The sequence below is a fragment of the Polypterus senegalus genome, chromosome 2, assembly GCF_016835505.1.
Source record: "Polypterus senegalus isolate Bchr_013 chromosome 2, ASM1683550v1, whole genome shotgun sequence".
Lineage (NCBI taxonomy): Eukaryota > Metazoa > Chordata > Cladistia > Polypteriformes > Polypteridae > Polypterus > Polypterus senegalus.
The window spans coordinates 176,302,265-176,326,466 of NC_053155.1; the positions used below are offsets into that span (position 1 = coordinate 176,302,265).

Here is a 24,202-nt window from a genome sequence, read left to right on the forward strand (position 1 = left end):
GATCGCCCAAAGGAACAGCCCCTAGATGATGTCGCGAGTACGTTGACATACCTGACAGGAAGCGAGGAAGACCGGGCAATGATTGAAGCCGAAAGACTACCTATATGAACTGGAAAACCGTAGTCAAGGTTCAGAGGTAGGTGCCGAAGAAACGCCCACTGCGCCGGGGATTTATTATTCCTATTTTTCAGAGGCCTGTCTTTTCGTTTCTGACGATGAGTCGGAGAAATACTTCCCACCTAGGCAAGATGGCCGCGATGACGAAGAGGCTAGCCCATCTAGGTATCGAAAACGGGGGATCCCATTCGACAAAGAGAGTCATGTGACCTATCCCGGAGCAGGCTGGGATCACCTGAAGGATGACGGTCGATCATATGACCATGAAGGTCGCCTTCTATTCGTCGAAAGTGGGCACGTGATTTCCCCAGATGGATTATGGGAAGGAGAAGGTCGGCAGCAGTACGGAGGTGAGGTCAGCGTTCCCTCAATGGAATCGAGATCCCTGAAGGGGAAGGGGGAGGCAGGCAAAGCAGCGCCAGCTGTATTTAAAAGTAATGAGGGACGGGACGTGACTGAACGATCCGCCGACAAAATAGAAAAGGTGGATCGCAGTCGGCCAGTCGCGCCACCCCGGCCCTCTAATAGAAACTCCAAATCCCAAGAGCCTTTGCAAGACCCAGCCGAGCACGTGCCAGGAGCGGACGTGCTTATTGGCTCCCGGCCGGTAGGAAAGGAAAAAGTGGAAGTAAAATTACCTACGGCCGAATTAAATGATAAAATAGAATTGCGGGATCTCGAGAAATTGCTCGAGCCCATATGTGCTTTATTACAGACATTAATAAACATTAAAAATCAAGTGGAAGAGTTGAGAGAGACGGCCGAAGCACCGCTAAAAAGGATATGGCATTATCTACAGCGTTTTGGTCGGGAGGCTCCAGTCATGATCGATGCGGGAATACAGGTGAGTCCGGCCCGTATCGTACAGTATAAAGGGACACAGTGCGAACCGGCACCGCGGTTAATAAGTAGCGGGTGTCAAAGCACAGTGTGCCCGACAAGAGAGTGGGGCGTGATGACAGACGGGGCGTGGGAAGCACCGATCGTACCAGTACAGCTGAACAGTGCTGGTACCTGGAGCGATGCTGCACTGATGACACCGCCTCCAAAAAAACACAAATCAATGGGCGTACAGACAGCAAAGGGGCTCTCTCTTTATGGTAGAGAGTCCCCAGCTGTATCCAAGCCCCAGAGTAAACAGGAGATCCCCAAAGTAAAGCGCGGGTCTCCTGACAAGATGGGGAAAAGAATCGAGAGCTGCGAGGCAGCTGTAAAACCCTCCTTAGCGGAGGAAAGGGTGGAACTGACAGAATTCCCGAGATGTTTCAGGTCTCGGGAAGAGAGACAACCAGGAGGACGTCGGCGATGCTACAACTGTCGGCAACCAGGACACATGTGGCGAGATTGTTCCCGGAGGACAGGGAGCGGTGGGATAGAAGATACACCGCTCCCCAAGGTTCGCCGAGGTTTAAACAATACGCCAAGGTCCGGATGACGCGTCCTCCTGGAGGAGGACGTCCCTCGCGGGGATCGACGCTCCGCCCCAGTTAACGTCGCTAAGGGGGGGTATATATACCCGCGTTTCGCAGCGGAGAAGTAGTGTGTTAAAGAAGTTATGAAAAAGAAAAGGGAACATTTTAAAAATAACGTAACATGATTGTCAATATACAGTAATTGTTTTGTGAGTGTTGCTGTCATCAAGGATTTGATTATCATTATTTCTTTCAATCAGGTTCGTATTTGTAGGATGTGTTGTGTTCAAATTTCATTCATCAATTTATTTCTTACTGCATCAATAAACAGCTCGTCTTCCTCTTTATCTGAGACGTGACACACTGCATGCACAGGTTTTTTTTACACTGTCTTCCTTTAGCGGGACATTGACTTTACACCGTGTGCTTTGTTTCCGCAGTAGCTGCACTTATGAATATGCTTGTATGTATCACACGCTTTATATTTTTTTGCTGCCTTCTCAATTGTGTAATTCGGTTTTTGTTCAGCACTCTTTGGAACTGTTGCTTTTTGTCTGTGCACTGCGTCAGTTCACGTGAGCTGCTTGGTGAACATGCATCGAAGTTTCCCAGCTGTGCTGGTGCCATGTCGTGCGATGTCCACGGCTGTATGTAATGTCAGCTAAGACCCGGCACTTAAAAGTTTCTCTCGCAGTTTCGCTGAGTTTGTGCCAAACACCACCCTGACCATCTCATCTTCCTCTGCATAAGCATAGTCCTTCACCCGTGAATATTTAGCAGCAGTCTTTCTATTAGATTGCCGCTGATGGACGGTCTTATATGGGCAGGCACTAAGTTACGTGGGAGGCATAACTCCGCCTCCAACGGGTATCAAGCAGAAGTCTATTATAGTATATGGACGAAAAAATAGGTTCCAGTTATGACCATTACGCGTAGAATTTCGAAATGAAACCTGCCCAACTTTTGTAAGTAAGCTGTAAGGAATGAGCCTGCCAAATTTCAGCCTTCTACCTACACGGGAAGTTGGAGAATTAGTGATGAGTGAGTGAGTGAGTGAGTGAGTGAGTGAGTGAGTGAGTGAGTGAGTGAGTGAGTGAGTGAGTGAGTGAGTGAGTGAGGGCTTTGCCTTTTATTAGTATAGATAAGACAACCTTTGCTTCCAAGCATTCTCCCTTCCACCATGGATTTTTTTTGTCACTCATATTCAACTGCACTTTATGGACTTGTTGGCATTTCTGTCAGGTATGCACTCTGTCACAGCATTTACTTACATATTATTTTATTGGTGGGTTATGCATAGATTTATATAAATCCAATGTAAACAATTTTCCTAGAACAGTAAAAATACTAAAAAAAATAAATCATCTATTATGTTAAGCATCCATCCATGCATTATCCAACCCGCTATATCCTAACACAGGGTCACAGGGGTCTGCTGGAGCTAATCCCAGCCAACACAGGGCACAAGGCAGGAAACAAACCCCGGGCAGGGTGCCAGCCTACTGCAGGGCACACACACCCACAGACCAAGCATACACTAGGGACAATTTAGGATCGCTAATGCACCTAACCTGAATGTCTTTGAACTGTGGGTGGAAACCGGAGTACCCGGAGGAAACCCATGCAGACACGGGGAGAACATGCAAACTCCACGCAGGGAGGACCCGGTAAGGACCCAGGTCTCCTTACTGCAAGGCAGCAGCGCCACCATGCCACCCTATGTTAAGTATTTAGAAGCAATTGCATTGAACAACTAGAGGACTAAGTGCTGTTTCACAACAAAGATGAAAATACAAAAGAGTTCAGTTGACTATTTTCGTGTATCTTACCTGCTGTGGAATAAAATGGGGTTGTGCCAGTTCCATCTGAACCTATGAATAGAGAGCACAATTTATCTTGGTTAGTAAAAAGCAGCATTGTGAAAGCTATGTTAAAACATAATAGACACATAGCAAAACTCTGCAGTGTTAAATTTTTAACTGAAAGTCTATATGTGAAAATAATGTCCCCACAGATACTGTACTTTTTTATAGATTAATTTATCTCAATGTGAATTAATTTAACACTCATTAATTTGACTAAAAAGTCATATTTAACTTTTTTCTGCTAAACGAACAAAAAGCATTTACCATTTAAAATTATACTATATATATATATATATATATATATATATATATATATATATATATATATATATACATACATATACTTACATACACATACTGCATATATACACAGACTTACTATATATATATAAATATATATAAATTTATATATATAAGTATATATACTGTATATTATTTTTTTGTCTTGGGGTGTATGCCAATCTCTTATAAAATAAAATTCTTGGAAGGAGACGAGACGTGATTTTTCTCACGGAGACACTTACACATCTCGCGAGAAAGATTTAACCATGCTCAGGGCTGGAAATAAAAGACAAAGAGTAGATGACAAAGTAGAATGTCATAAAGAATTAAAAAATGTTGGTGTGGTACACATGCAGAGCAGGTTAGAGATAATGGAAGTACGAAAATTCGAAAGTGTCAAAAAAAGGATAGTAAAGATTGCATTAACGCAAACAAACAGAAATTATTACTCGGTGAAATAACGGAACAGCGAAAAGAGATCGAATATATTGTTCGGATTTAAACTTTAAGTTGGTGACTTGTAGATCATCTAATTTGTGACTTTTAACATGAGATTCCTTTAAGTCACACTCTACTTACAACTATTTTCAAACAAGACCATGGTCATCTAACTTCAGTCATGTGAATGCTTTTGGTAGACACACTTCCTGTGCTCTCGGCTCATAAATTTTATTAGACAATAATTTTATATGTTCTAGATGACACATCGACAAAGCGAAGAAAAAAGAGCATTGGCAAACATTTGAAAAAGTCATTTTATTTATTAGAGAGAAAGAAATGATATTCACTCACAGGCAGTTATACATTGCATTGTCACAATGTAAGTCCAAACACAGAATCAAAATTCAGTGCAAGGGAAAAACATGCAGAAGAAGAATGTGCAAAATCTGTATGGAATTCGAACTATAAGCCTTTCAAATAATTTAATTGTTTGGTCAGGTCCATAGGAACCTGCAGCCTAATTAAACTGCCACAAGTGAAAGACAAACTTATTCTGGGTTGAGAAAAATTTTAATAAGTTAGCAATGCCACTGAATTTAATAGAATTCTTTGTACCATGACAAAAAAAAAATGGGTGCTTCTGAAAGAAAATCATGCAGGTGCCAGGAAAACAGTTCAGTGTTTTAAAAAAACAGACTGCAGTCTGAGGTGGAATCTGAGGTGAAACACTGTAAGATGCCACACTACTCACCATACTACCATGCTCTATTTCAGTACAGACTTAAATATGTTTAATAGACAGCAATAACACTGGATACCCAGTAGCCTTTAAGGTACTGAGAGCAAAACGGGCAAAAATGAGTATATTAAACTTAAGCCACTAGATGTCAGTATCACCATTTTATATAAGAAAAAGCCAACAGATTAAAAACAAAGCTCTCTAGCAAAAAAGTCAAGGAAGCGTTTAATGTTAGTGTCTTTTTGACTAGCATTGACATTGAGCTTTAGGTGTATTATATGTATATTTAGAGTTTTTGCATCACAACAAATTCACCTCTAAATGAATTTTATTGTGATCAAACTCTAATCACACTGTTAAGACAACCACATATTCAAATTACATTAAATCTGAGCATATTATTTTACCATTATAAATATAGATAACTCCAAACTAACACAGTAAGTAGAATTTACAGGAGGAAGACAAATTAGTTCATTGTGAGCAAGAGACTCGACACTCTGTACTCAGGGACAGGATATTTGCCATGGACGGTTTAGTGTGTTTCCTCCTCCTCCAGCAAGTTTGCATGAGCCATAAATACAGTAATAAAGTCTGCTTTGTCATTATTGTTTCCCAGACTTGCAGCACTTTATATTTTTTTTAAAGCTGACCTCATTATTTTTATTAGTTTATGACTTGCATCTCTAATTTACTTGAGAAACATTTCTGAGAGACGAAACCAAAACCTTGATTTTCAACACAAAGGTCCTACAGCATAGGGGTTGCAGTTGGACTGAAACAATGCCAAGTAGCTACTCTATCCATTCTGCTGCCGTACCACCTAAGAAATTATGAATGTGCTGTTTGTGCTATGTCAAAATTGCTCATATACAGTATATAATAATATTCTGCTTATATTAAATATAAAAAAAAAACAAATTAAAATGTTTCTTGGGTTTGAATAAAATATACTAAGTAGCAATCATCACACCCACTCATCACTCATTTGACTTTCTCTGAACTTTTCATTTGATATTCCTGAATACGAGTTCCTTGACCATATTTTTCAAAAGGAGAACATTTTAATAAGGAATGTTATAAAAAAACACTATTCTAGACCCACTTTCTCCTTTAAAGAATTGTGGTGAGACTGAGACAATTGTGGTAGGAATTTGAGGCTACTGTCTTCTTGCATTTGTCTGTATACCTAAATATTGCTATAGATAATGTAAATGTAGATTTGGAACTTCATGTTTTACTACTGGATTGTCAAAATTTATATTTTGAGACTACAAAAGAAATCAGAAGTTACATTCTTCAGTTTTTGCACAGCATTGTGTAATTAGTCTTAAAATTGTTTATTGCACACATCTTAAAGATTTAAAATTTTCTAAAATCCTTATACTAATAGTAAGAGATGTGCCCATGCACATGCCTTGCTAGATCATATGTTTTGGAAATTTTCCATCCCAATGAGCAGAAAATAAGACCATTTTGAGGAAAATCATGTCAGATAGTTTTAGATTCTTAATTGCTTCTAATTTTTAACAGCATTATTAAGAGTAAGGCCAGGTGGGGTAAGATTTTGCAAAAGTTAATCTAATGTGATCTCCTATAGTATTTTGCTTTGGTGTTAGTTTGTCTTGCTCAGCTGGAAGAATCCTAAGCCACCCTTGGAATGCAAGGTCTTTTATTTTTTAAAAACCTACAAATAATCAATGTTTTTTTTATATGGAATATTGCAAAGTCTCAGAATTTTTTTAAGAATTAAGATTTTCCAGAAAAAAAGCACACTGAGCCTACTGTTGTGGTTTACTCTCAATGTTTTATTATACACTAGCAAAATACCTGTGCTTCGCAGCGGAGAAGTAGTGTGTTAAAGAAGTAATGAAAAAGAAAAGGAAACATTTCAATAATAACGTAACATGATTGACAATGTAATTTTGTTGTCATTGTCATGAGTGTTGCTGGTATATATATATATATATATATATATATATATATATATATATATATATATATATATATATATATATATATATACATACACACACACACATATAAACATATATATATATATACACATCATATATATATACATACATATATATATATATATACACATATACAAATATAGACATATATCCATCCATCCAGTTTCTAACCCGCTGAAACCGAACACAGGGTCATGGGGGTCTGCTGGAGCCAATCCTAGCCAACACAGGGCACAAGGCAGGAACCAATCCTGGGCAGGGTGCCAACCCACCGCAGGACATAGACATATATATACATATATACACATATATATACACATATATATATATATATTGTCACGCACGCGCGAGTGGGAGTCCGCGGAAGGATCTTGACACACCTGGGAAAACATTCGCCGGCAGGGAAAGGCGGGGTACTAACTATCTCCCTATGCTTCCTTTCAGGAAAAAAGACGCTTCGCCACCATAAGCCGGGTTTGCCCGCACTACGATTACTTCCGCCCTTCCTCCGCCATCTTTCCTGACATCATCAATCCCATCCTCCCTCACGCTTCCTTCCCAGTATTCCTCCACCTCCGGCTCCTCCTCCATAAAATGGCCGCCGACGCCATGTTTCGGCGTCGCTTATGAACAGTTTTTGTTTGTAAATTTTGACCAATTTTCTTTATTGTGGATTGTAAACAATATACGGGGCCGGAAAACCCCAAACCTTTTTGCTGTCTCCTCCTATCTCTGTTACAATATACAGCTATATATACATATACATATATACATATACATATATATATATATATACTAGCAGAATACCCGCGCTTCGCAGCGGAGAAGTAGTGTTTTAAAGAAGGTATGAAAAAGAAAAGGAAAAATTTTAAAAATAACGTAACATGATTGTTAATGTAATTGTTTTGTCATTGATATGAGTGTTGTTCTCATATCTATCTATCTACCTATCTATGTTGTTCTCATATCTATCTATATATATATATATATATATATATATATATATATCTCTATCTATCTATATATATATACCTCTATCTATCTATCTATATATATCTCTATCTATCTATCTATCTATATATATATATATATATATATAGCAAAATACCCGCGCTTGGCAGCGGAGAAGTAGTGTGTTAAAGAAGGAAAGAGAAAGAAAAGGAAACATTTTAAAAATAATGTAACATGATTGTCAAAGTAATTGTTTTGTGTATTTGGTGGCAGCGTCACAAAGTTGTTTTCGTAGCTGCATCAGAAAATGTACCACGCGCCTGACACGCCTCCTTTTACTGTTTTCTCACAGCTTGATTGTTGCTGTCATATATATATACACACACACATACACACATACATACATATATATATAATATACATATATATATACACATACATATCTTCATATCTACATATCTATATACATATCTACACACACAAATTATATATATGTGTGTATGTATGTATGTATGTATGTATGTATGTATGTGTGTGTGTGTGTGTGTATATATATATATAATCTAGATAGGGGTGTGTGTGTGTATATATATATATACATATACTTGTGTGTATGTTTGTATGTGTCTATATGTGTGTGTATAGCTTTGGTCACTGAGTGCAAGGGAAAAATAATGAAATATAGTCTATAAGTTATTAAACAGTAAAACATTAACGTTTTAAGAAGTACAGGTACATTGAGCACTACTGGAGTGGTTATGGGTAAACTACATTTTAAAGACTGTGTAACAAACAGGTAAGTAACTAACAGCAGCTAAAATGTATATGGATCATCTCTGGTAGTAGATCCCTTTTGAAAGGCGCTACACGACGGCTGTGGTATAGAAATTACATTTTCTATGTGAACGTTCAAATTTGTGCCTCTGGTAATGTGCCTTACCGCAATTAAAGAAAATTATTTTTGTGTCCTCTGCCGTGTTAAGAGAGAAAGGCTTTGGTTTGGGATAAAAGGAAAAAGGTGTAAAGAAAGGAAAGTTGCCTTTTCTTTTATATAGTATAGAGAGATGTGTTCGCTGACGTTATGATCGCCTTTTGGCGACAGTCGCGGTGGGTCTTGTGTAGACTGGTGAGACGCCCCGCCATTAATCGGCTGTGATGGCACTGTCAGTCCTCCACTCGTATGCGTGTGTTCATAATCCGAGCTGAGGACCTGATAATCGTATACGTGCAAAAGAAAGTGTGAATCGCCTTAATATTATTTTGCCGTGGTGTAGAAAAGGGGTCCCGTGTTTGCACTTGTCTGGGCTATAGCTCAGGGGGAGGATGAAAAAAATTAAAATTGCTTACTTTGACTTAAGGCAGAAGCTCAGTCAGCGCCTCAAAGGCCGGCACAGCTATGCACGCTGGCTGCTCGACTTTTGCTGGGCAGGAGACCCAGTTTTGCAGACACGCTCATGATATCAAAAGTCTCAGCGCTCTTTGGAGGTCATTCATATATATATATATATAGCAAAATACCCGCTACACAGCGAGAAGTAGTGTGTTAAAGAAGTAATGAAAAAGAAAAGGAAACATTTTAATAATAACGTAACATGATTGACATTGTCATGAGTGTTGCTATCATATATATTCCTGCCTAAATAAGTCACCTCGCTTCGCTCTTACTTTTTACCGCTCATTTAATCATGGCTAGTGGCGGAAAAATTATAAAATGGAAGGAGGATGGCTTTACCAAAACAATTATTGATGGCTTAATCGATTATTCATAAAGCTTGAATTGGTGATCTGTTTTTCTGTGTTAACCTCATATTTTTCATACTTCTTCTCAAACTAAGGTGGTGCGAGGGTAAAATGAATCGGGATGCGCTGATCAATGTAATCGTGTACCAGGAAATCATGCATTGACAAAGCTCCCCTTTGCTTGTAATGCAAAGTGTGATTAAATGCATTATTTTTCAACGCTTATGGAGCACATGCATCGAAGCTTCTCAGCTGTGCTTGTGCTAAGAAAAGGAAAGATTTTAAAAATAGCGTAACACGCTTGTCAATGTGACCTTTTGTAAGTAGTGCCTGGAGGATTCAGTGTGTTGAAACTCTAGAGACAGCGTGTGTATTAACTTGAGGTAAATGGGAGGGGAGATGATGATGTGACTCCCCCACCCGCCTTTAACTGTCAATCCCCCACAAACACAGTCTCTGAATTTGCATAAGCACACCCTTCACCTACAATTTTAACTTAGTTACAAAGTGATCAAAACTCTCGCTTATATCCCGCGCCCTCTCATTAAACTTGTATCCCGCATTACCTGTGGGCATGTGAAACGCCAGCGTAGCCTGTCTATGAACTTAATTTAAAGTTTAGGTTTACACCTTGCTTTCTTTCCGAGGTAGCAGCACTCATGAATATGGTAGTATATGCCACTCGCTCGCTTCTTATTGTTTCGCTGCCTTCTCAATTATATAATGCATGTTTTCTTAAGCGCTTTTGTAGGTCTTCCTGGGTTTTCTACGCACTCGCTGACAGTCAGTTCACGGATTACGTGGGAGGCGTGATGATGTCACACTAAACTCCGCCCCTACGCCTTTGCAGCTCTACTCCATTACAGTTAATGGAGAAAAATACCTTCCAGTTATGACCATTAGGCGTAGAATTTCGAAATGAAACCTGCCCAACTTTTGTAAGTAAGCTGTAAGGAATGAGCCTGCCAAATTTCAGCCTTCTACCTACACGGGAAGTTGGAGAATTAGTGATGAGTGAGTGAGTGAGTGAGTGAGTGAGTGAGTGAGTGAGGGCTTTGCCTTTTATTAGTATAGATATATATGTATATATGTATATATACTGCTCAAAAGAATTAAAGGAACACTTTTTAATCAGAGTATAGCATAAAGTCAATGAAACTTATGGGATATTAATCTGGTCATTTAAGTAGCAGAGGGGGTTGTTAATCAGTTTCAGCTGCTGTGGTATTAATGAAATTAACAACAGATGCACTAGAGGGGCAACAATGAGATGACCCCCAAAACAGGAATGGTTTAACAGGTGGAGGCCACTGACATTTTTCCCTCCTCATCTTTTCTGACTGTTTCTTCACTAGTTTTGCATTTGGCTACAGTCAGTGTCACTACTGGTAGCATGAGGCAATACCTGGACCCTACAGAGGTTGCACAGGTAGTCCAACTTCTCCAGGATGGCACATCAATACGTGTCATTGCCAGAAGGTTTGCTGTGTCTCCCTGCACAGTCTCAAGGGCATGGAGGAGATTCTAGGAGACAAGCAGTTACTCTAGGAGAGCTGGAGAGGGCCATAGAATGTCCATAACCCATCAGCAGGACCAGTATCTGCTCCTTTGGGCAAGGAGGAACAGGATGAGCACTGCCAGAGCCCTACAAAATGACCTCCAGCAGGCCACTGGTGTGAATGTCTCTGACCAAACAACCAGAAAGACTTCATGAGGATGACCCAAGGGCCCCATGTCCTCTAATGGGCCCTGAGCTCACTGCCCAGCAGCATGCAACTCGATTGGCATTCGCCATAGAATACCAGCACAAGGCAGGAACCAATCCAGGGCAGGGTGCCAACCCACCGCAGGACACACACAAACACACCCACACACCAAGCACACACTAGGGCCAATTTAGAATCGCCAATCCACCTAACCTGCATGTCTTTGGATTGTGGGAGGAAACCGGAGCGCCCGGAGGAAACCCACGCAGACACGGGAGAACATGCAAACTCCACGAGAGAGGACCCGAAATGAACCCGGTCTCCTAACTGCGAGGCAGCAGCGCTACCACTGCGCCACCATGCCGCCTATATATATATATATATATATATATATATATATATATACATATATATATACACATACATATACACATACACTCACCTAAAGGATTATTAGCAACACCTGTTCAATTTCTCATTAATGCAATTATCTAATCAACCAATCAAATGGCAGTTGCTTCAATGCATTTAGGGGTGTGGGCCTGGTCAAGACAATCTCCTGAACTCCAAACTGAATGTCAGAATGGGAAAGAAAGGTGATTTAAGCAATTTTGAGCGTGGCATGGTTGTTGGTGCCAGACGGGCCAGTCTGAGTATTTCACAATCTGCTCAGTTACTGGGATTTTCACGCACAACCATTTCTAGGGTTTACAAAGAATGGTGTGAAAAGGGAAAACATCCAGTACGCTGGCAGTCCTGTGGGCAAAAATGCCTTGTTGATGCTAGAGGTCAGAGGAGAATGGGCCGACTGATTCAAGCTGATAGAAAATCAACTTTGACTGAAATAACCACTGCTACAACCGAGGTATGCAGCAAAGCATTTGTGAAGCCACAACACGCACAACCTTGACGCGGATGGGCTACAACAGCAGAAGACCCCACCGGGTACCACTCATCTCCACTACAAATAAGAAAAAGAGGCTACAATTTGCACAAGCTCACCAAAATTGGACAGGTAGAGTCAGAATTTGGCGTAAACAGAATGAGAACATGGATCCATCATGCCTTGTTACCACTGTGCAGGCTAGTGGTGGTGGTGTAATGGTGTGGGGGATGTTTTCTTGGCACACTTTAGGCCCCTTAGTGCCAATTGGGCATCGTTTAAATACCACGGGCTACCTGAGCATTGTTTCTGACCATGTCCATCCCTTCATGACCACCATGTACCCATCCTCTGATGGCTACTTCCAGCAGGATAATGCACCATGTCACAAAGCTCGAATCATTTCAAATTGGTTTCTTGAACATGACAATGAGTTCACTGTACTAAAATGGCCTCCACAGTCACCAGATCTCAACCCAATAGAGCATCTTTGGGATGTGGTGGAACGGGAGCTTCGTGCCCTGGATGTGCATCCCACAAATCACCATCAACTGCAAGATGCTATCCTATCAATATGGGCCAACATTTCTAAAGAATGCTTTCAGCACCTTGTTGAATCAATGCCACGTAGAATTAAGGCAGTTCTGAAGGCGAAAGGGGGTCAAACACTGTATTAGTATGGTGTTCCTAATACTCCTTTAGATGAGTGCATATATATATATACACAAACATATATATACATATATATATACATATACATCCATCCATCCATGTTCTAACCCGCTGAATCCGAATACAGGGTCACGGGGGTCTGCTGGAGCCAATCCCAGCCAACACAGGGCACAAGGCAGGAACCAATCCTGGGCAGGGTGCCAACCCACCGCAGTATACATATACATATCTACATATATACTGTATATACACATATATATATATAGAAATCTACATATATATATTAGCGGTGGGACTCGATTAAAAAAATGTATCTAATTAATTAGAGGCTGTGTAATAATTAATCTTGATTAATCCTATGTAATCACACATGAAAATTTACCCCAAATCGCAAATGTTTTTTTTTAATTTAAAAGGGTTTTAGTGGGCGACAGAATCAAATAATAGACATGGACATGAATATTGTAAACTCAAGCTCTTTTAATTTCTGAAAAAATGCTTTTAAACTGCATTTCAATTCAAAACAGAAACAAAAATATCATCCCTGGCTAAAATTGGGCAGACTTAAAAATAAAGTGGTAGTTTAAGTACTTTAAGTACATTTTCAGAATGGTATTGTCTTTAAATAATAATAACCAAAATTTCAACATAAAGTGCAGTTTTTCTTCTTAAAAAAATAAGTCAGAAACATAAAAGGTAATTTGACTAGCTTCATCTTTAAACTCTGAGTAACCTTAGCCAAAATTATTTTGTACATTAGGCTAAAACAGTGTGATCATTGAACATTTTGTAATTAGATGTAATTAGAATTACTAACGGTCATGGAAGTCCAATGATCCCCAGTAAGGGCCACAAAGTCCGCTTTCTGTAATGCATCTAATTTTGCTTGCTTTTCAGTGTGCGGAAAACCATGTTTTTATCAAGGCTTCCGTCGGGTAGTCTCTTGAAATGAAATTTTCCTCCGATCAGTCATAGGAACGCGCTTTATTCCGACTCTAAAATTTTTGTAGCTCTGATGTGTGCATCAATGTAATCGATGTACAGGGCTGCTGCTGGCCAAATGGGTGCCCTAAGCAGAAATTTACTTTTGTGCCCCCTCCCCCAAATATTACGGAAGTAAAAATAAAATAATAAAAGAAACACCTACTATAGGGGCCAAAATAGAACTTTATTCAAATAAAAGTAAATACATAAATAAATGGTATCATTTATAAATTACAATTGTAGCTGTACAGCAAAAAATACAAACTAACATTACACTTTAAATAAAACATTTATAATAAATAAAATAAACAATAATAAACTGAAATAAAATCAACACTGTCATCTGCTGGAGCTTTCCAAAGTTCAAAATTTACAAAGGCACACTTCTGCTTTTTCTTGAGGCAAAGTCGTAAATGAGCTCTTCATATGATAAAGCCTTTGCTAATTCAGAGTTGATGCTGACAATTGCCAGACCACTGATGCGCTCTTGTGCCATAGAGGAGCGCAAGTACGTTTTGATGAGCTTCATTTTAGAAAAACTTTGCTCAGCAGATGCAACAGTTACAGGGAGGGTCACTGCTATGCACAGAGCAATCTAGAGATTTGGTTACGTACACCGGCTTCATCTTGGGCTTTTTTTTTCTTTCGTTTCTCGGCGCCGGACTGTTGATGTCTCTTTCCAGGAGCAGGCATATTGTTCAATCATTATCATTTTTGGCCAAATAGGCAGCCGTAACAGAGGTGAGGGCGCACGTGTCATCACGTGTGCTTAGCCTACTCTGCGTTCACTGTAAAATGCAATATATACATTTATATTTTTGTTTATTTGTATATGTATATTATTAATATTAATTTATTATTATAATATATAAAAACGATTTTTTTGAGCAGCTGGGATGGTGCCCCCCTGGGAGTTGGTGCCCTACGCAGACTGCGTACTCTGCGTATAGGGAGCGGTGGTACTGTCGATGAACCAGGAAATCATGCATTGACAAAAGTTCCCCTTTGCCTGGAATTGAAAGTGTGATTAAATGCGTTATTTTTTTTTAACGCGTTATGGAGTACATGCATCGAAGCTTCTCAGCTGTGCTTGTGCTAAGAAAAGGAAACATTTTAAAAATAACGTAACATGATTCTGTGTTAAGCGCATATTTTTTCATACGTCTCAAACCAAGGGGATGCGAGGGTAAAATGAATCAGGAAGCGCGCTTACATGCTCAGTGCATCCCCTCTCGGGAATCAAACCTCGGATGTCGGCATTAGAGGCGAAGCCTTTACCATTGCACCACGGCATGTGGCTTGTCAATTTGAGAGTATGTAGATCAGGGTATATATATACATATACCTGCGTTTCGCAGCAGAGAAGTAGTGTGTTAAACTTTATGAAAAAGAAAAGGGAACATTTTAAAAAATAACGTAACATGATTGTCAATATACAGTAATTCTTTTGTGAGTGTTGCTGTCATCAAGGATTTGATTATCATTATTTCTTTCAATCAGGTTCGTATTTGTAGGATGTGTTGTGTTCAAGTTACATTCCGTGTTTGTCAATCATTGTAAAGATAACAGGTTTCATTCATCGATTCGTTTCTTACTGCATCAATAAACAGCTCATCTTCCTCTTTATCTGAGACGTGACACACTGCATGCACAGGTTTTTTTTTACACTGTCTTCCTTTAGCGGGACATTGACTTTACACCGTGTGCTTTGTTTCTGCAGTAGCTGCACTTATGAATATGCTTGTATATATCACACGCTTTATATTTTTTTGCTGCCTTCTCCAATTGTGTAATTCAGTTTTTGTTCAGCACTCTTTGGAACTGTTGCTTTTTGTCTGTGCACTGCGTCAGTTCACGTGAGCCGCTCGGTGTACATGCATCGAAGTTTCCCAGCTGTGCTGGTGCCATATCGCATGCGATGTCCATGGCTGTATCTAATGTTACCAAGTCCCGCACTTAAAACTTTCTCTCGCAGTTTCGCTGAGTTTGTGCCAAACACCACCCTGACCATCTCATCTTCCTCTGCATAAGCACAGTCCTTCACCCGTGAAAATTTAGCGGCAGTGTTTCTATTGGATTGCCACTGATGAAAGGCCTTATATGGGCAGGCACTAAATTACGTGGGAGGCGTAACTCCGCCTCCCACGGGCATCGAGCAGAAGTCTATTATGGATGAAAAAATAGGTTCCAATTATGACCATTACGCGTAGAATTTCGAAATGAAACCTGCCCAGCTTTTGTAAGTAAGCTGTAAGGAATGAGCCTGCCAAATGTCAGCCTTCCACTCACACGGGAAGTTGGAGAATTAGTGATGAATGAGTGAGTGAGTGAGTGAGTGAGTGAGTGAGTGAGTGAGTGAGTGAGTGAGTGAGTGAGTGAGTGAGTGAGTGAGTCAGTGAGGGCTTTGCCTTTTATTAGTATAGATAAAAAGAATCCTCCATGGATTTTTTTTGTCACTCTTATTCAACTGCATTTTATGGACTTGTTAGCATTTCTGTCAGGTATGCACTCTGTCACAGCATTTACTTACATATTATTTTATTGGTGGGTTATACATAGATTTATATAAATCCAATGTAAACAATTTTCCTAGAACAGTAAAAATACTGAAAAGTAAATCATCTAGTATGTTAAGCATCCATCCATGCATTATCCAACCCGCTATTATGGCAAGCAATTAACATTTAGAGATATCTCAAAATGGATTTTAAGATATCTGAAATGCATTTTAAGATATCTGAAACTCTTTGAGATATCTTAAAATGCATCTATTTTAAGATATCTAAAACATTTTATGATATCTCAAATAGTATTTCAAGATATCTTGAAATGATATGCTGTACATTTTGAAATATCTGAAATGCATTTTAAGATATCTTTAATGAATTTTCAGATATCTTGAAATGACCTTTCTGTGCATTTTAAGATATCTCAAAATCATTTCCTGAGATATCTTATTTCAATAACTTCTTGTTTATTTCAAGATATCTCAAAATGTATTTGAGATATCTCAAAATCACTTCCTGTAAGATTTCCTATTCTTTCAATGGGACTTCCTAAATTATTTTGAGATATCTCAAAATGAATTTGAGATATCTTGAAATACACAGTGTCCTTTTAAAGTTATTTTAAGATATCTTGAAATGTATTTGAGATATCTTGAAATGTGCAGGAAGTCATTTTAAGATATCTGAAAATGCATTTCAGATATCTCAAAATGAATTTGGGATATCTTAAAATGAGAAGGAAGTTATTTTGAGATATCTCGAAATATAATTTAGATATCTTAAAAAGCATTCAAGATATCTTGAAATTCATTTTTTTCAGATATCTTAAATACATTGTTAGATATCTAAAATTAATTTCATGATATCTTAAAATGGGTCTCTGCTCCATTTCAGATATCTAACAATGTATTTCAAGATATCTCAAATTGTATTTCAAGATATCTAAAATGCATTTTAAGATATCTTTAAAAGGACACTCAATTATTTCAAGATATCTCAATAGCATTTTCAGATATCTACAATATATTTAAGATATCTCAAATACATTTCCAGATATCTTAAAACAGCTTCCTGTCCATTTTCAGATATCTCAAATACATTTTAAGATATCTTATAATAAACAAGTAGTCCCATTGAAATAATAGGCAATTTTACAGGAAATGATTTTGAGATATCTTAAATTCATGAAAGGTCAATTTAAGATATCTGAAAATTCATTTGAAAGATATCTTTAAATGCAGACAATTATTTTGAGATATCTGAAACTGTATTTGAGATATCTTGAAATACATTTGAGATATCTCAAAATGTATTGCAGATATCTTAAAATGTAAGGAACGATTTCAAGATATTTTGTAAGATATCTCAAAGCATTTCAGATATTTCAAAATGTAAAGCATACATTTTAAGATATCCAAAATTCATTTTGAGATATCTCTAAATGTTAATTTATCTTAAAATAGATGCATTTTATCCTAACACAGGGTCACAGGGTTCTGCTGGAGCCAATCCCCAGCCAACACAGGGCACAAGGCAGGAAACAAACCCCGGGCAGGGTGCCAGCCTACTGCAGGGCACAGACACCCACAGACCAAGCATACACTAGGAACAATTTAGGATCGCTAATGCACCTAACCTGCATGTCTTTGAACTGTGGGTGGAAACCGGAGTACCCGGAGGAAACCCATGCAGACACGGGGAGAACATGCAAACTCCACGCAGGGAGGACCCGGTAAGGACCCAGGTCTCCTTACTGCAAGGCAGCAGCGCCACCATGCCACCCTATGTTAAGTATTTAGAAGCAATTGCATTGAACAACTAGAGGACTAAGTGCTGTTTCACAACAAAGTTGAAAATACAAAAAAGTTCAGTTGACTATTTTCATGTATCTTACCTGCTGTGGAATAAAATGGGGTTGTGCCAGTTCCATCTGAACCTATGAATAGAGAGCACAATTTATCTTGGTTAGTAAAAAGCAGCATTGTGAAAGCTATGTTAAAACATAATAGACACATAGCAAAACTCTGCAGTGTTAAATTTTTAATTGAAAGTCTATATGTGAAAATAATGTCCCCACAGATAATGTACTTATTTTTAGATTAATTTATCTCAATGTGAATTAATTTAACACTCATTAATTTGACTAAAAAGTGATATTTAACTTTTTTGTGCTAAACGAACAAAAAGCATTTACCATTTAAAATTATTCTATATAGTAGAATACCAAGGCCAAGCAGCGAGAAGTAGTGTGTTAAAGAAGTTATGAAAAAGAAAAGGAAAAATTTTTAAAATAACGTAACATGATTGTTAATGTAATTGTTTTGTCTTTAATATGAGTGTTGTTGTCATATCTATATATCTATCTATCTATCATATATATATGAAAATACCCGCGCTTGGCAGCAGAGAAGTAAAAAGAAAAGGAAACATTTTAATAATAATGTAACATGATTGACAATGTAATTGTTTTGTCATTATCATGAGTGTTGCTGCATATATATATATATATATATATATATATATATATATATATATATATATATACATATACATACATGTGTACATACAGTATATACACACACACATATACTATGGGGTGCCAAACAGGCAAATAAATAGATTTTGCGAATATATAAAGTCGGCGTCAGAATATATAAAGTCAAAACTTGAATATCTAAAGTCATTCCCGAATATATAAAGTCAAAAGTTGAATATATAAAGTCAGCGTCAGAATATATAAAGTCAGCGTTGGAATATATAAAGTCAAAAGTTGAATATATAAAGTCATTGCTGGAATATATAAAGTCAAAACCTGAATATACAAAGTCAGCATCGGAATTTATAAAGTCATTCCTGATTATATAAAGTCAACATCAGAGTATATAAACTCACTCCTGAATACATAAAGTGAAAGTCAAAATCTATTGATTCAAACGACTCTGAACTGAACTAAGTTAACAAAAACATATTCAGAAAGATAAATTAAAAAAACACTGTTCGGTTCATGTTTTGAAAATGATGCATGTGCCCTGCCCAGGATTGGTTCCTGCCTTGCGCCCAGTGCTGGCTGGGATTGGCTCCAGCAGACCCCCGTGCCCCTGTGGTCGGATTCAACGTGTTGGGAAATGGATGGATATTCCAGCGCTGACTTTATATATTCCAGCGCTTACTTTATATATTCCAAAATATTCCAACGCCGTCTTTATATACTCAGGTTTTGACTTTATATATTTGGGAATGACTTTAGGCTATATATTCAAGTTTTGACTTTATTTATTCCGACAGTGACTTTATATAATCAAGTTTTGACTTTATATATTCGCAAATGACTTTATATATACAAGTTTTGACTTTATATAGTTAAATGTAGTCATCATTGCATAACTTTTTCTTTACCATAGAAATTTAAAGACTAAATTCAACTTCCATTCCAAACAAAGATATTTCTGGCGACTAAATAGAACCTACTTATATCCAAATTCGAGCTATTGAGCCTGCCTGCCTGCCTGAATAAATCACCCTCGCTTCGCTCTTACTTTTTTACCGTTCATTTAATCATGGCTAGTGGCGGAAAAATTATAAAATGGAAGGAGGATTACTCTAAGTATGGCTTTACCAAAACAATTATTGATGGCGAATCGATTATTCATAAAGCTTCAATTGGTGATCTTTTTTTCTGTGTTAACCTCATATTTTTTCATACTTCTTCTCAAACCAAGGGGGTGCGAGGCTAAAATGAATCGTGAAGCGCTGATCAATGTAATTGGTGTACCAGGAACTCATGCATTGACAAAAGTTCCCCTTTGCTTGTAATGCAAAGTGTGATTAAATGCATTATTTTTTAACGCGTTATGGAGCACATGCATCGAAGCTTCTCAGCTGTGCTTGTGCTAAGAAAAGGAAACATTTTAAAAATAACACGATTGTCAATGTAACCTTTTGTGAGTAGTGCTTGGAGGATTCAGTGTGGAGAAACTGTAGACACAGCCGTGACGATGTGAGTTCTGGCTTCACGCTCCCATGGCTGTTTGGGAACCCTTGAACCCAACTCCGTCGATAATGGTACCGAGTGAGCTAGTCAGTGAAGGCAAATAATTGAGCATCTTAGCAAGGGGATGGTTAAAAGTGAAACAGTGCTTTTATTTAAAAACAGTCAACAAAATAAACAGTGTTCATAAAGTGCAGTTCTTTCTTCATCAAATAAATAATCCATAAAAAGAACACGTGGAGGTTAAAAATCAATAAATAGAAAAAAACACAATCCTTAAAACCAGAGGTTAAAATCTTCTTTAGGAAGCAGTCTTAAAACAACAAACAAATCCGGTGTAACGTTTCTGTTAGCGTCTCACCTGCTTATCCCGTTTGGGCCAAGCAGCAGGCAAGACGCTCTCTGCAGCTGCCATCCTCTACACTTTCGCGAGACTGGAGACCTCCCGATCCATGGCTTCGGTATGGCACTCATCCCAGCCTCGGAGAACTTGGTTTCCACCAACGGCCAGGTCGCCCACGTTGGGGATTCCAGAACCAAGGCTCCCGACTTCTGCTGCCTTTCCGCGGCCTCTCTGCGGCCAGTCGCCTTCCCTTGGTCACTCCCGCTACATAATCGCTCAGCGGGAGCGACATCCAACTGAAACACCTGGGTGTTGGCCCAGCACCCAGCTTCCTTACAGCTGCCCTAGAGCGCTCGATCGCGCGCTCACCACACGCACGCACCGCCTGCTTCCTCGCTCCCTGTAACCTCCGTCCTCTTTTCCTTTCTTTCCTCTTTTCATCCTCTCTCCATTTTTTTCCACCCACAACCGACTCGCGCTTCTTTATAAATAATCAGGGGCCATCACAGCCTTAGCATTGGCCACGGGAGCAATCACGAATGTGGGCAGTTCCTCACCTGTGCACACGGTGAGAAACGGCCACATCGACGACTGCCCCGCAGCTCTCCACAACATCGCCCCCCGAAGCCGCCTCAGGTGCGGTGATTATTTAAAAATGGCCTTTGCTCAGTGAGCTGTGGACCCATAACACCACAACAGCGTGTGTATTAACTTGTGGATTTTTCTGTGAGTATCTGGTGGCAGTGTTACAAAGTCATAACACTGCGTTAGCTGCGAAACGCAGCTCAGAGCGAAATGAGATAAATGGGAGGGGAGATGATGACGTGACTCCCCCACCCGCCTTAACTGTCAATCCCCCACAAACACAGTCTCTCGGAATTTGCATAAGCAGAGCCCCTCACCTGCAATTTTAACTTAGATACAAAGTGATCAAAACTGTCATTTATATCCTGCGTCCTCTCATTAAACTTGTATCCCGCATTACCCGTGGACATGACAAACGCCAGCGGCAGCCTGTCTATGAACTTAATTTAAAGTTTAGGTTTACACCGTGCTTTGTTTCCGAAGTAGCAGCACTCATGAATATGGTTGTATATGTCACTCGCTCACTTCTTATTGTTTCACTGCCTTCTGAATTATATAATGCATGTTTTCTTCAGAGCTTTTTGGAGCTCTTCCTGATTTTCTACGTACTGCGTTGACAGTCAGTTCACGTGATTGCGTGGGAGGCGTGATGATGTCACACGAAACTCCGCCCGCCGCGGCTTTAGAGCTCAACTCCATTACAGTATATGTAGAAAAATAGCTTACAGTTATGACCATTACACGTAGAATTTCGAAATGAAACCTACCCAACTTTTGTAAGTAAGCTGTTAGGAATGAGCCTGCCAAATTTCAGCCTTCTACCAACAAGTTGGAGAAGTTGGAGAATTAGTGATGAGTGAGTGAGTGAGTGAGTCAGTGAGTCAGTGAGTCAGTGAGGGCTTTGCCTTTTATTAGTATAGATAAAAAGAATCCTCCATGGATTTTTTTTGTCACTCTTATTCAACTGCAGTTTATGGACTTGTTAGCATTTCTGTCAGGTATGCACTCTGTCACAGCATTTACTTACATATTATTTTATTGGTGGGTTATACATAGATTTATATAAATCCAATGTAAACAATTTTCCTAGAACAGTAAAAATACTGAAAAGTAAATCATCTAGTATGTTAAGCATCCATCCATGCATTATCCAACCCGCTATATCCTAACACAGGGTCACAGGGCTCTGCTGGAGCCAATCCCAGCCAACACAGGGCACAAGGCAGGAAACAAACCCCGGGCAGGGTGCCAGCCTACTGCAGGGCACACACACCCACAGACCAAGCATACACTAGGGACAATTTAGGATCGCTAATGCACCTAACCTGCATGTCTTTGAACTGTGGGTGGAAACCGGAGTACCCGGAGGAAACCCATGCAGACACGGGGAGAACATGCAAACTCCACTCAGGGAGGACCCGGTAAGGACCCAGGTCTCCTTACTGCAAGGCAGCAGCGCCACCATGCCACCCTATGTTAAGTATTTAGAAGCAATTGCATTGAACAACTAGGACTAAGTGCTGTTTCACAACAAAGTTGAAAATACAAAAGAGTTCAGTTGACTATTTTCATGTATCTTACCTACTGTGGAATAAAATGGGGTTGTGCCAGTTCCATCTGAACCTATGAATAGAGAGAACAATTTATCTTGGTTAGTAAAAAGCAGCATTGTGAAAGCTATGTTAAAACATAATAGACACACAGCAAAACTCTGCAGTGTTAAATTTTTAATTGAAAGTCTATATGTGAAAATAATGTCCCCACAGATACTGTACTTATTTATAGATTAATTTATCTCAATGTGAATTAATTTAACACTCATTAATGTGGCTAAAAAGTCATATTTAACTTTTTTGTGCTAAACGAACAAAAAGCATTTACCATTTAAAATTATACTATATATACAGTAATCCCTCCTCGATCGCGGGGGTATGCTCCAGACCCCCGCGATAGGTGAAAATCCGCAAAGTAGAAACCATATGTTTGTATGGTTATTTTTATATATTTTAATCCCTTATAAACTCTCCCACACTGTTAACATTATTAGAGCCTTCTAGACATGAAATAACACCCTTTAGTCAAACGTTTAAACTGTGCTTCATTACAAGACCGAGTTTTAGTTAATATGTAATACATGCTCTGATTGGGTAGCTTCTAAGCCATCCGCCAGTAGCGTCCCTTGTATGAAATCAACTGGGCAATCAAACGGAGGAAGCATGTAACCTAAATTAAAAGACCCATTGTCCACAAAAAGCGGCGAACCAGCGAAAAATCCATGATATATATTTAGATGTGCTTACATTTAAAATCCACGATAGAGTGAAGCCGCGAAAGTCGAAGCGCGATATAGCGAGGGATTACTGTTTACACATACATATACTTACATACACATACTGCATATATACACAGACTTACAATATATATATATATATATATATATATATATATATATATATATATATATATATATATAAATTTATATATATAAGTATATATACTGTATATTTTTTTTTTGTCTTGGGGTGTATGTCTCTCTCTTATAAAATAAAATACTTGGAAGGAGACGAGACGTGATTTTTCTCACAGAGACACTTACACATCACGCGAGAAAGATTTAACCATGCTCGGGGCTGGAAATAAAAGACAAAGAGTAGATGACAAAGTAGAATGTCATAAAGAATTAAAAAATGTTGGTGTGGTACACATGCAGAGCAGGTTAGAGATAATGGAAGTACGAAAATTCGAAAGTGTCAAAAAAAGTATAGTAAAGATTGCATTAACGCAAACAAACAGAAATTATTACTCGGTGAAATAACGGAACAGCGAAAAGAGATCGAATATATTGTTCGGATTTAAATTTTAAGTCGGTGACTTGTAGATCATCTAATTTGTGACTTTTAACATGAGATTCCTTCAAGTCACACTCTACTTACAACTATTTTCAAACAAGACCATGGTCATCTAACTTCAGTCATGTGAATGCTTTTGGTAGACACACTTCCTGTGCTCTC

General features: G+C 38.7%; 1 protein-coding gene across 1 annotated transcript in view; it reads right to left on the bottom strand.

The window, feature by feature from the left end:
* Window positions 1-24,202, bottom strand: part of tmprss15 (transmembrane serine protease 15) — a 157,186-nt gene that overhangs the window by 108,216 nt on the left and 24,768 nt on the right. Inside the window, exons 5-6 of the mRNA XM_039746291.1 lie at window positions 18,170-18,211; window positions 3,359-3,400 (exon numbers count right to left, since the gene is read on the bottom strand). Of these exons, the coding sequence (XP_039602225.1) occupies window positions 3,359-3,400; window positions 18,170-18,211 (84 nt within the window). The remainder of the gene's footprint in view (window positions 1-3,358; window positions 3,401-18,169; window positions 18,212-24,202) is intronic.